Genomic DNA, 13,903 nt, shown 5'->3' on the forward strand with positions numbered 1-13,903 from the left:
GTTTCTTTTTCCTACATGCAGAACTTGGCATTTCTCCCTATTAAATTTCATTCTGTTGTTTTCTGCCCAGCCCTCCAGCCTATCAAGACCACTTTGAATTCTGTTTCTGTCTTCCAGGGTAGTTGCTATCCCACCCAATTTTGTGTCATCTGCAAATTTGATCAGCGTTCCCTGCACCTCCTCCTCCAAGTCATTAATAAAAATGTTGAAGAGCACTGGGACAGAGCTTTTCTACACGAGGCATTTATTGTGTGCTCGTCATTCCCTACTCACAGTTACTTACAGGTTTTGTAGACGATGTCATGACCCTCCAGTTTCATGAAAAGCTCTGAGTACATCCAGACGAGGCTTTTATAGTGCCAATGCCCTGCTTCAACCATGGAATTTTATGGGAGTTTCATGTTAGGAAAAAAACGGAACACACACTAAGAAACTAGGGGAGCCTTATAGGAAGGTGACGATGTCAAGTGGATACCCCGTTAAATGTGAGTGAATCGGGCACAGTAATTGCCTCACTGATGCACCCTTTGTGTATCTGCCATATAATACAATTACTATTTTTTACTTACATTTTCACATTGTTCATTATTTATCATTAAGCATTTTCAGTTGCTCTTCACATGACATTTTATAATGAGATATCTTATATTGTTTTGAGAGAGGTAGGTTAACAATTTCTCAATAGCCTTCCAAGCAATTAGAAACAGTTGGATGTGGTGATAAAAAATAAAGTAAAATTTTAAAAAGAGGAATAATTGCCACAGCTGCCACAATGGTAAGCTCCACAAACTTTACACGTGTATTCACCACTTGAAATGCCCCCTGCCACCGGTTCAGCTATCTGAATTTTCCCTCCCCACACTCCCAAATTATGAGCCAAAAACTTTTGGCTCAGACACCAGGTCCCTAGGTCCTGGTGTACTTATTACCCACCGTCCTACCCCCTTGCTTGGCCCCTGGCATCAGGGAATTTACAATAGAAAGTTGGGCTTCTTCACATGGAGATAAAAGCTGCTATTGAGACTGGTTCCTCACGGACATTTGTGGGCCCTTTAGATGGTGTGGTCAACTTCCAGGGCATCTCCCGCACTAAATGACCTTTATTCCATTTTTTAAAAGATTGGAGATAATGAGCTACCAAATTATGGCACTTCAGTTCTGCTTGAGCTCCCTCCTGAAAAGAGGAAATGCTGCAATAAGAGGAGCTAGACCACAGCGCCATCTAATGGCTGTACAATGAAACATATGGAACACTCAGATAAGGGGGGAAAGGAGGGGGAAAAGCAGAGGGTAAGGGAGCACATGTAAAGGGAGTCTGTTGTGATCCTGCATTTAAAACGGAAGCAGAAAGCTCCATTTTAAATGAGGTATTTTAGGCTGGTGTAAAGATGCTTGTTGTGTCTGAATAGATCAAATTGCACTGCTATGAAATTCATCAAATGTTTTAAGGAGCGGCTTTATATTAAGTTATAGTGTTGGTTCATCAGCCTTGTAACTGTGTCCTCAATGGATCCCCAAGGCAATGGGTCTTGACCCAGCCTTGCTACCTGAGGTCCTTTAATGGAAAATATCTGGAAATGAATCCGAAACCGTAAAAACAAAAATGAATGTAAACCACGTACACTGTCACTGAGCTATAATTACTCTTGCTGTTTCTGTTTACACAACAAGCAAAAAAAACACACCCCACCCCAAGTTAACTCTGTATCTGACCTTTGCTGCCCATGTGTGCCACCTCTGAACCTTTTCCTCAACTTTCCCATTGCTGTCTTTGTTCAATCCTAGGAATTTATGAGTTAACAATTGACAGCTGTTGAGCAGTTGACTTTTAGCATGGCAGGCAAACAAACAGGGCTTAGCTCTGGAATGTATTTTCAATACCAGGCTCAGCTCTGAAATATGTGAAATAGCAAGAGATGATGATGCCTCTGACCATGTACAGAGTGCCTTTCTTTCACCAGTGAGTGAAACAAGTGGCCTGTACCTAGCCTTGATGCTTCTAGGTGAGAAGTCAGTGCTCTGAACAAGTTAGGGCCCGAGCTTCTTTTATAAATTAACCCCTGCAAGCAAGAGTCCCCTTCCAACTTATTGAGAGAAGAAACACCACCATCAGTCTGGGACAAAATTTTGGGCATGGAGTAACTGCCTGCCAAGTAAACACTGAATGTGTGAATAGTTTTTCAGCAGTTAAAAGTGATCAATTGGGCAGGCAGAGGCTAAAGTAGAGCTTGCCACAGGGGTGGGGGGGATATAGCAGAAAATATTTCAACCAAATTAATCCCCAAGCTTAGAGGTCTGGTATTGAAAATTGTGGGAGTTCTGAAACCTGCATTTCATCACCACTTAACACCCCCCCCCCAAGCTTGTAGACATTCAGATGAGAAGGCAGCCCAATCTTTTCATGCACACGCCATGCAAATAGGTTGCAGGTTGCAGCATGGACATGGCTATATGAATGTTTTGTACGCTAATGCAAAGATTGTGCACAAGGCCTCAGAGAACAAATAATCTCTGGGCAGAGTCAGTGAAGACAGCTTTTGACAGAAAGGGTGGAAGAGTTCCCTTATGGTTAATAGGTGGGGTGGAGGGAAACATGACCTTGATGTGGGAAACTTTAAAATAATTTTAAAATGTTTTATATGTTTTTATTAAGTAAGTGGACTTGCCATTCATTTGCTAATGAAACAGACATCATGCTTTATTCATAACAAAAGGATTTAGATACAAATATAGAAATATGGCATGCAGATATTTACAACAGCCATTTCTAGGCTGCCTGCAGTAGGCCAGGGGTAGAGCCACCAACGTTACTTCCTGTCACATTCCTTTGTCCTCCCCCTTCGCAGTCAACACACCCCAAGATACCAGGCCTCAGGCTCACGACTTTATTAGTTAATGACCAGGTTCCTTACAAATGCAAATTCTAGGAAACTCTCAGACTACAATGGAAACAGTTACTCCACACAATTATGAATACCAATAAAGGAGCTGAAGTGGACAGTTAGAGAAGTTCCTGGAAGTTTGAACAAAAACTTCCCAGCCAGACCAGCTTGGGGGGGGGGGGTGCCCCTCCCTTACGGTGGCTCCCTCCTACATGGGCTTTCATGCGTAGCCAACCTGGTGGAGAGTCTGACTTTACTTGCTTCAACCTGCGACGGACCCTAGCATCCCTCAAGTCATGCCCCGCACTCTCCTCCTCCCCTGAACCCTGGGTTCTCATGGAGGAGGAAAGGGGGGGCGTTCAGGCTGAGCCATCTGCATGCCAAGGTCTTGAGAAGAAGGCCTTGACATATCTGAGCTCAGTAGGGAGGGTGCCTCCCCCTGTTCTGGCTGTTCCCATTCTGAATCTGAGCTGCTAGATATCTCCACACACTCAGATTCATTCCTGACACTTCCTCCCCATCCAAAAATGTATCATCCATCCTTCAGTGATGGCAAAACCTCATAAGATATACACCAACAATCACTTTACCTCAACCCACTAGCCACTTGCACTAGGTAGGTGTGAACAATGCTGGCAGGTCTCACGGGTGGCTTGGTATTGGGTCGGTGGATTCCCTTCCCTGCTTCCCCATTGTCGATCCTAGCATAAGACAGGATCAGTGGTGCAGCTAGGTAATTTCAGACCTTCGCCTTAATGGTCTTACGGCCTCACTTTCTTTGACAGCCAAGTGCGTGAAGCACACAACTAATGTTGATCTTCTCCCCCCACGTCCCGCCACCACCAGTCCATCCTTTACAACTATTTCTACATTCCTGATATGTTAGACCAATCAAACTGAAACAGACCAAAAACAAATTGCCAATGCTGACAAAAAAGAAGAAGAAAAACTCTGAGCATGTGCAGTTTTGCATTTTAAACTCACTTAAATTATAGCACCATCCAGGAATAAAATGAAACTTGCTTTTGCTGCCCTCATGCGAAACACATTTACTTAGGTATAAGCACTGTTTTGCTGTAGAAAAGCATAATATACTTTTAAACTAAACAATAAAATTAGCATCTGTAACCATGTATGGACCTGGCCTGCTGTCCCTGACTACAGATTATTTTAAGAATGAGCAGAAAGAAAGGTGCTTGTGGGAAGCAGCATCTGCCCCTGTGGGCCACAGCACACCCATGCAAGCCCAGGTGCTGGCACCGGGCCCAGTTCCTGCTGCCCCCACCCCCTGCTGCTCTCCAGGTGGCCATTTGGGGGGCCCTGGACTTTGGCTCTGCGGTCCAGCCCTCAGCAGAGGGCAGCAAGTTGATGACTGATGCTCCTGGTGGTGGAAAAGAGTGCTGGTGTACCTCTCCGGAGACACGTCTTGCCTGATGGAGAGCCAGGAAGAATCATACCCTGTTGGCAGTACTGGATGGGAATAAGAGCTGGGGGTATGTTAGGGGGCACATGGGTCTACCTCACCCTGAATCCAGCAGGGCCTGTGACCAAAGCATGGGCCCACAGAGCCCAGCCGTACCTTGGCAAGAGGGTCACCAAGAACACTGTCCTTTGGCCCCTGAGGTCTTGCATCTCATCTCTTCACTTGCTTAAGTTCATAAAAACCCACTATACCGTTTTCTTGTCCTGCTGGCTGAGCACCTGAGAAACACAGTAGGGGATGAGGGCAACGGCTGCCAGGGGCACAGCAGCACTCTTGCAAAAAGAGAGCAAGTAGAAGAGCAGCTCCACCTTGGCAGGAGGCTTGAAAGAATCAAACAGGTGCAGAATGAGGAGCGAAGCGCCAATGCAGCCCAGTCGAAAGGCCAGCTGCTGCCCTTGTTTGCCTTTGCAGCTCTCTGTGTACATTGGGGAATTGAGGGCCAGTCCCAGTCCAAAGAGAACACCCAAGTTGCGCAGGAGGCCAGCAAAAGGCGTAGTGTCCAGGTGGACCCACTCTGGATGTTCACACCACCTCTTGGCCTTCTCCAAAGTCCATAGGAGGTCCACACCGAGCACCTTCAGCAGCAGGTAGAAGCCCAGGGCAAAGGAAAAGAGGAAAAGCGTGGTGCCCAAATACCTCCGCAGGCTAGCATCATAGATGGAGTGTATGTGCCGGAAAGACTTAGCAACCAACATGCCTGAAATGGGAAAAGGAGGCAGAGCATGTCAGAACATTGATTCCACCATTTGAAAAACATTCAGAGAGAGTGTTTTAGGAAAACGTTTTGTAATATGCTTTGCAAAATAGTGTAGGCTGCAATCACACATATGCCCCAGAAGATATGCAGAGATATACCCTACAGGCATCTCACCACCCCAAGACCTCATTTTGAGCCAACTCCAATTTTGTTCAGTGGGAGCTGAAAGCAGAATCTGAACTCTGCAGTTGGGTGCATGGCAGCAAATACTAGTGTACTCTATGGCTGCAACCTTGCAATACATCTCAACGTAACAGATTGCGAGTAAACTGCACAAGGACTGCACTGACCTGAGAAGACACCAGCAATGACTTGGTGAGGAAAATGGGCAGCAAGGAAGACCCGAGAGAGACAGACGCAAACCTGGACAGCCCAAAAAGCAGCCCACAGCACTGCCTGCAAGAAACTGCAAACGAGACAGGCAAGAGAATAAGGGTGAGCACAGGCAAGCCAAACAGCAAGCCGATTTGTCAGGGATCTCCTGAGCTCACTTGCAGGACAGAAACCCCTTTCCTACCTCCACCACCCACACTGAGGAGATGCAAGAGCTACAAGTGCAGGGTTCTGGAAATCCAGACTGTGGGTTTCTGTGCAATTTTTACCTTAGGTGATTCCCAGCCCCTGTCCCTCTGAGACACCTGGTGAAGACAGATACCGTATGAAAGCAGAGCGCACAACAGGTCACTCAGCTGCAGGGTGACCCTGGCTTTCTCCTGGCTTCACAAATGAAATGCAGATATGCATCCCAGAAAATCAAGCACTATCAGTCTTTTCCCTTCCCCCGTATTTCAGGCAGGTTGTCCATCTTTTTTATTTTTAAACTGGCATGAATGCTTAGGAGTTCATCTGTTAATTCATTGCCCAATAAAAAGAAGAAAATGGAAGCTTCCTTCAAAAACAAGTTGGGAAAGAAATTTCTTGGTGACACCACACAGGGCCAGCTAAGCAGTACCATGCACAGGCAGCTTCCATTTCAAACCTGCAGAAAAGTATTTTCCAAAGCTTGATCCTAGAGAGGAATAGGTACAGGCGTACTAATCACAGCAAGGGTGTTTCCAGTGCGGTGGTGCTGTACTAAAAACGTTAAATCTGTCTTCATTCAGATCCCAGTTAGACTTCTTTACTTCTGCAGCTACACAATTTTTATCCAGGAACTATCTTTGTTCACCCTTGGTGTCTCTTTTTTTGCTGTCACCAGCAAACCTCTGACTGGAAGAAAGAATGGGGTGCCTAGAGCCACCTTCCGCAACCTGGCACCCTCCAGATGTGTTGGGCCACAACTCCCATCATCCCCAGCCAGAGTGGTCATGCTGGCTGGGGATGATGGGAGCTGGGGGGCCAGGTTGGAGAAAGTTGCCCTAGAGACTCCGTATCTCCTTTGGAGGCCTCTCAGGCCGAGACCTGTAGGGAGAAGCTGATGTCAAGGCCTCCTCCCTCCAGCCCAGTCCTGGCCTGCACGACTGGGGCTAGGTGTTGCTGTTTCCCTGCTAAACCATTCTCGACTGAAGGCTGTCCTGGCATAAAAATACCAGGTCTTTGCTTTTCCCTTCAGCAGTGGAAGTACCTGGAGCAAGACTAGCCTGGCTTCCCATCATGACATGAATTCTCCTTGAAACCCAAGGCATTTCCTGTCACTGACCCTTGCCCAGAGTGTTTATTAGTCCTTCAGATGCTGCTGCTTACCGGTGTTTCCATGATGGCTGCTTCTTCCCCAGGATGATGGAAAGAATGGCTGTAACCATCACATAGTACACACCGGCTGAACCCATTGCATGGCCAGAGGGGCTCCCTAAAGTGGGAAGAAAGATCAGAGGCCTTGGCTCTCAAAACCAGACATCCTCCTCAGGCCCTGTCAGAAAGATACCGCAAGAGCAAAGCCGAGGGCCATCCAAAGACATTCTGCTGCCTGAGGCAGGGCATAAAATGGTCCAACTTGGCTCCACTCACCCAAGTCAAGTTGCATAGGACCCCAACCTCTAAGGCTGGGAAAAACCTCACCTGAGATCTTGGGGAGCTGCTTCCAGTCAGAGTAGACAATACTGGGATAGATGGAGGTTTGATGGTCTAAAGCAGCTTCAGGAATGAGTTTTCCTTTAGATTCGTTCTTCCTAGATGCCTAAGCTGGGCTCTAGCCTGTTCAAAGCATCAAAGCCCGAAGGACAGACTGCTTCTCTAAACATGACACTGCCACACTCACTGTAGTGGGACCTCCTTCTCTAGCCAGCCCCCATACCCTGCTTCCTGTCCCACTGCTGCTGCAGCAGCAGTAACTGCCACCCCTCTGGCTCTGTTTTCTTTGGGATCTCACCTGGGCCAGTTTCACAAGTAACTGGGAACTGTTGGATTGCAGGGGCTGAGGTGTTTTGGTAGAAACTGGTCTCATGTACCCACCAGTAGGGCCTCTGTCCAAACAGGATCCTGCAGAGAAAGGGGATATTACAGGCATTGCGAACTTATGATGCTGTTCTCCACAACAAAACTAGTAAAGAACAAAACAAAGCCACATGCCCACACAGTTTTGTGAACATCTAGATCTAGGATTGTGCACAATCAAGACACCCCTGGCCAGAGGGCCACATTTTCTCATGGAGTGCTGGAGTCAGGTGCAGGAAAGAACCAGAACTGGGGGTGGCCTATTCCCCTTGACAAATAGGTATTTGTCCTGAATGCTAGCTTTGAAGGTAACCACAGCCCACACAACTCTCCAGAGTAATTTAGAGGCAACTGACAGCCTTTCCCCCATCCCATGGTCCCAGAAAAAGGCTCACCAGGCTGGGACTGAACTTGCAGGGAGGAGAAGGCAAAAGGGAAAACAAAGGGGTGTGGACCCTTGATCCACCCTAATGGAAGGGTCTGCACGCTCAAAGAGCGTTCGCTGGAATGGGCAACATGATCAAGCTGTAGCTGCAATGGTTCCTTCCTTTAAAAGAGTGTTGCCAAGGTCAAGACTTGCCAAGAGCCATACTTCTTGAACTGGACAATCCTCCTCTCTCATCCCAAATGTATGGGCACTAGCTGTGGATGTTCTTGGTGAGGGAAAGCACTTTGCACACTGTCCTTCAAACAACATTACATGTTTTGGGGCTAAGTGCAAAGTAAGAAGACCCTGAGTTCACATGACAGGCTTAAAGTAGATAGACTACTTACCACTTGAATACAAGGTTCAACCAGTCACCAATCACAGCCACCCAGACCAGTTTGATCCCCACTGCCTCACAGAGGTGGAACCAGATGGGGAAGAGGACAAAGAAGGTGTTTCGGAGGTCAGCAGCAAAAGAGACAAATAGGAACCAGTCCTGGGAGCTGAGGTAGCTTGTCTGGAGGTAGTGCGTGGCTTGGATGCCTGAATGATGGAGAATGTCCATGCCTGCTTCCATTCTATCAGTGGTTGAGTGACAAGCTATGTGGTCTGTGCGGAGGCTGCACTACACTCTTACACAGTTTTCATTGCCTTTTATCCTCTCCTGTGGGTGGCAGCTTGAGCTTTGGACCCAAAATCACTTTGGTCACAAAAACAGCTCCTGAGCAAAGGTGCTTTCCCCCACCAGCCTGGGACAAACAAGTTCAGAGCAACTTATGCAAGAGGGACAAACAGGCCCTCTAAAACAGCCTGTTATCATCATGGCAGAGGTGTTAACTATTTCCAGTGCTACATTCATGCTAACATTACATCTTTATTCTGTCCCATAGCCCCTGGATAAAAGCAAGCATCCCTGGTTTTAGTTCATGCATAACACAGGCACTTTCAGTTGACAGAGGAATTTTGCTACATGTGTGTATGACTCCAAGTTGAACCTTTCCAGATTTGAGTACAGCTTATCCGAGGGTACCCCTAAAGGTCACTTAACATTCCCCCAGTCCTCCCAAAACTCAAAGATAAGTGCAACAATTCAATTTAAACTGTCTTAAAAATAATTAAAATGTAAGAGATAAGACACATATGGTATTCCCACATAAGAATCATAGAGTTGGGAGGTGCCATTCAGGCCATCAAGTCCAACCTGCTCAGTGCAGGAATCCAGTTTAAAGCATCCCTGACAGATGGCTGCCTGGTCTTTGCTTGAAGATCTCCAGTGGCAGAGAGCCCACCAACTCCGTAGGCAGTTGCTTCCATTGTCTGACTGCTCTGACCATTAGCATGTTTTTCCTAATATTCAACTGAAATCTGCCTTCCTGTAACTTAAGCCTTTGTGTCCTACAGTCTTGGATGATAGAGAACAGGCAACGGCCTTCTTCTGTGTGATAAAACTTTAGCTACCCCTTAACACACTTTAAACTACTTTTTGTGCTCACAATCATGGTGGCTAAGAGGTAATAAATATAAGTAGAAATATCTCCCCAACTTTTAATTTGTGATTATAAGATGCAGAGGAGGAATATTGAACCATGACTGTGGTAGGTATTTCAGGCTAGCTGCAGCCCAACCCTATGCAAGTTTACTTAGAAGTTAAGCTCACTGTGTTTAATGAGACTTACTCCCAGGTAGGTGTACCTAGGAGTGCAAACTCTAGAACAGGAATAGAGTGATCTTTTGTAGGTAGTGTAAACTATGAATGAAACTGAACTCTGCTTCTTCTTACTTCTTCTGAAGTTTTAAATCTTTGCTGTTTTAAATCTGTATTTTAAACTCCTGCACTGCTGCTAGGTTTTATTGTGGTTGTATTGTTATATTGTGGTTTTAATGTTCTATATATTTTAAATTGTTTTATTGTGTGTTGCTTGGATTTAATTTTTGTGAACTACCCAGAGAGCTTCGGCTATTGGGTGGTATAGAAATGAAATAAATAAATAAATAAATTCTGAAGTGGCTATGCTGAGTGATACTGAATACTTTCTGAATGTTTGAAAATTGCTATCACATCCCACCTTGATCGTCTCTTCCTAAGATTATCTATTAGTGCAGCTACAGCTCTACCTCGGGGTGAAAGTCCAGAGTCCCAGCCCCCCCCCCCCCCCCAGGAGCAGCAGGTGGGGGGGGCAGGTGCAAAGAGGCCCGGCATCAGTACCACTGGGGCTGCTTACTGCACCATCCTTTCTTCTAATTCTTTTAAAAACATTTTATAGTCAGGGTACACAGTTACAGATGCTCATTTTATTATTTTTATTTGAATATATATTATCTTCTACAAGAAACTTATGCTAATTTCCAAGGACATGCGTTTAGCATCAGGACAGCAGAAGCAAGCTCTTATTCCTGTAAGTGAGCTGAAAATGCAAAATTGCACATGCTTGAGTATTTTTTTTAATCAGGGTTGACAAACTGCTTGCTCTATCAGGAGTATAGAAATAGTTGTAAAGCATGCACAGCTGGTGGCAGTGGGGAGAGAAGATAAATGTTGTTTGTGTGCTTCACAACTGTTCGTGATACACATGACTATTGCGGGGGCGGGGGAGGGGCTGTAAAACCATTAAAGCCAAGATCTGACATTGCCTAGCTGCACAGGTGAGATTACCTTGGGCCTTTCTTTGCACACCTCCTGGCTAGGGCTACAGAGTAACAATGATTCTATCAAAATGTTGTGAAATTTATGCAGTATTTGAGGAGAAATGGGTTTATGAAATGGCCACTATCCAATTTTGTTTCTCCAAATTGTTTCACCAGTTCTTCAGCACACTTACTTGAGAGCAAGTCCCATTGAACTCAGCAGGCTTTACTTCTGTTTACACAAATATAGGATTGCACTGCTCAACTCAGATTCCCCCCTCCCACCAAAAGAAACCCAGCACAGGACATGCTTTAAACCTTTGGCACTGGTTTTAAATAATGTCCCTGTTTCAGACTCGGTGGACTAAACCCCACAGACACTGCCTTCCAAACAAACTTACAAGTTTTATTTCAACAAAGCCTTTCCACTGAGCTCTGTCAGGCTGTGGCCTCTCTCTCCTCAGGCCAGAAGCAGTGACTGTTGCCCTCAACTAAATCCTGGTTCCTCCCAGGAAGCACAACCCACTCAGGCTGAATCCATTACTTCTTTCATATTGTTAAATCCCATCCGTGCTGAGAAAGAAAAAAGAATAAAATATTGAGACTTTTTGCAAAACTTTTTTTAAAGAAATCCAAACATAAAGAATGTTTTCCTAGTAGTTCAGGTTTAAAAACAGGGTTGTATGTAACAGCGCACTGTGACTTTATATTTTTTAACAAGCTTGTTACAATCACTGCCCTTTCTTTGGAGAAAGAAAGTATTAAATGCACCCCTCGAATAAAATGACCTGCTGGAGGAATAATCCTCCTACTCAGTACACGTGTGCTTTTTCTCCTGCAGGTATTCCACTGTTGTATACTATAATGGCAGCTTCCAGTGAGTGGTAAAGGAGGTAGCTATTTTTTATGGCAGCAGACATTTTGAATTTCCCAATTCAAGAACAGGGCTTTCAGTGAAAAACAGAATGGTAGGTGCTCCAGTTCTCCCCACACTCTGAATTTCACCTCACTCCTCAAAATATAACCAAAACAGCTGAGCAACAATCCTTGTCAATTCAGTGCAGCACTACTCCAGCCATAAAAAATTTCACATTCCTTTAGAACCTGAGACTCTCCTAGTTTATCTGCTCACTCCTTCTCTGCAGACACTGATTCCACAGGGTGCAAGACAGTGTGGCTTAGAGCAGTCCTGTTATGGGCTGCACTTTGAACACTTCTGGTTCTTATATTTTCAAGTGGGCTTTTGCCTTTCTTTTGCAACAGCATTGACCTTCTTATCTCCCATTCAAAGTATGTTCAGCAGCCACAAAGGCAAAGATCCAATGCTGACTCAAACCAATTTGAATGCTTGAAATTTCATCAACCACAGTATGTTCCTGATGTATTGCAATGGCAAATTCTGACCCTCTTAGCTAATATTATCAGCACGAACCACTTGATAAGGGCCATTTAGGTGTTGGGTATTGTGTTCCCACCAACAAATATACAAACATGCCGCATACCTTCTATAAGTTTTAACAAAGCATATGGGGGGAGGGTATGTGCACATGTGGAGGAGGGAACAAGAAACTGAAATTACATTTTTGTCAAAGCAGAAGGTCAATGCAGAACCTTTGTAATTTCTGTGAACTGCCCAGAAAGCTTCAGCTACTGGGCGGTATAGAAATGCAATAAATAACCGATATTTTCCCACAGCACTTAGTGCTGTGCTGTCAGGGATAGCCCAGTATGAGGGATGACTGGAGCAGTGACCCTACTTCCTGCCTCCCCTGCACCCTCCCCCAGTATCCCCAGTAATTACCTCCAGGTGAGGTAATTGCGCAGAGGCTTTAACATGGCAAAGAGGCTTTAACGTCTTCCCAATACTGCAACTGCGCACATTTGCAATTGTGCGAATTCGCAGTTGCAATATTGGGAAGATGTTAAACCCTCAGTCAGCAATGGCCATGGGGAGAATTTCTCTTTAGTGCTTTAGAGAATGAGCATTACATCTCTATGAAGCTTGGCCTTTATCCTGCAAACCTCCAAGGTTTTATAGCCATCTTGGATTTTTGCTGCTGTCAATGTCAGGGCACTGGGTTTTGAGGGTGGCTATGAGGTTTGCTCCCAATCCTGCAAACCTCCATGGTGTTATAGGCATCTCCCCCTTTTTGGTGCACCTGGGATTTTTGCTCCCCTGGGGTAATTGTGCTGGGTTTTGATGGTAGATCGGGTGCCTTCCAACAAGGAGAGGCTGTGTGTGGAATTTGGACCTGTTCCTGCAAACTCCCAATGTTTTCTAGCCACCACCCTCTTTTTTCTGCACTTGGGATCTTCACTCCCCTGGGGTAATTGCACAGGGTTTTGATGGTGGATCAGGTGCCTCCTGACTGGGGGAGGCTGGCTATCAGGTTTGGTCCTGATCCTCCTCATTTCCCTCCCATTTGCACTGCTGGCTTGGTTGCTTTACCTTGTTCCTAAGTGCTACGCCAGCGAAGAGCAGAGTGGCAGTGGTTTTGATCGCTCTTCCTGCACAGCTCTGCAGCTGGCCAAAAAACTCCATGGTTACCGCCAGATGACACGAGAACCCGTGATGAGTTAAAGACCTCACTCTGCAGACTGTGGGTTATCAGAGAGGGTTGTTTTGTCCAAATAAGCCATGGTGGGTTAAAAAAAACTCCCACCAGATGACACAACCCACGATGGGTTAATTAAGCCATTGTGGGTTATCGTGATGTCTGAACCCAGTCACTGTTTTGGACTCATGAGTTTAGTCACTTGATTTTCTGTGCAGTGGGAATTGTTCCTGGAACAAGAGAATGTGGGTCCAAAGGAGTGCTTTTCCGTGGTTGTGTGAATCCCCCCTCCCCCTGCTTTGTACTCATGATCTTAAAGTTCATACACCTCAGTTTTCCCTTTGTGCAATATGGTTTGCTGGCTGCTGGAATTCAAAAGGCTGCTCCACTTCTGGTGGCCCCACGGCTCCACCCCACCAGCCTCGGTGGGCATCAGCTGCCACTGTGCACTAGGTACCCCATAATATAGGTTTCTCAAGAGTTTGGCCTCTCCAAACTACGAGGGCCCTCCAGCACTGCTGAGACATTGCGTGCTTCCAGACGAGGCTTTTATCACACCCCCACCCAGCCTCATTCATGGAATTTTACAGGGGTCAAAACATAATTATCTTCCACTCATAACCCTCCCATGTTTTCCCACTGCTTCTTCCATCTTTTGTCCTACCCTGGAAAACCTGTTAAGAAAAAAAAGACAGAATAGCTGCACACCGTCTTCTGACTGATACCGCTAGGAGCCCTCCATCTGGAAGCATGCAATTGCCCCTTCTGCAGCCAGCTGCAAATGGAATTAACACTGTATTT

The 13,903-nt window shown here is 45.8% G+C and overlaps 1 protein-coding gene across 1 annotated transcript; it reads right to left on the reverse strand.

Moving 5' to 3' along the window:
• Positions 1–237: 237 nt before the first annotated feature.
• On the reverse strand, positions 238–8,549 carry LOC146344420 (glucose-6-phosphatase catalytic subunit 1-like). The gene is made up of 5 exons (XM_084857322.1): positions 8,270–8,549; positions 7,431–7,540; positions 6,806–6,911; positions 5,413–5,528; positions 238–5,062 (listed from the first exon to the last, which is right to left on the reverse strand). Exons 1-5 carry the CDS (start codon positions 8,497–8,499, stop codon positions 4,551–4,553), a joined length of 1,074 nt encoding a protein of 357 aa, XP_084713448.1. The 5' UTR covers positions 8,500–8,549; the 3' UTR covers positions 238–4,550.
• Positions 8,550–13,903: the final 5,354 nt, after the last annotated feature.

Source organism: Heloderma suspectum, chromosome 5, assembly GCF_057233095.1.
Source record: "Heloderma suspectum isolate Gila_16-S chromosome 5, 16-S_ref, whole genome shotgun sequence".
Taxonomy (NCBI): domain Eukaryota; kingdom Metazoa; phylum Chordata; class Lepidosauria; order Squamata; family Helodermatidae; genus Heloderma; species Heloderma suspectum.

Coding starts and splice junctions, on each gene's coding strand:
- LOC146344420 (XM_084857322.1), bottom strand. CDS start 8,499: ATGGAAGCAGGCATGGACATTCTCCATCATTCAGGCATCCAAGCCACG. Junction 6,912..7,430: donor TACTTGTGAAACTGGCCCAG/GTGAGATCCCAA, acceptor TTCCCACTTTAG/GGAGCCCCTCTGGCCATGCA. Junction 5,529..6,805: donor CAGCCATCATGGAAACACCG/GTAAGCAGCAGC, acceptor TCTCGTTTGCAG/TTTCTTGCAGGCAGTGCTGT.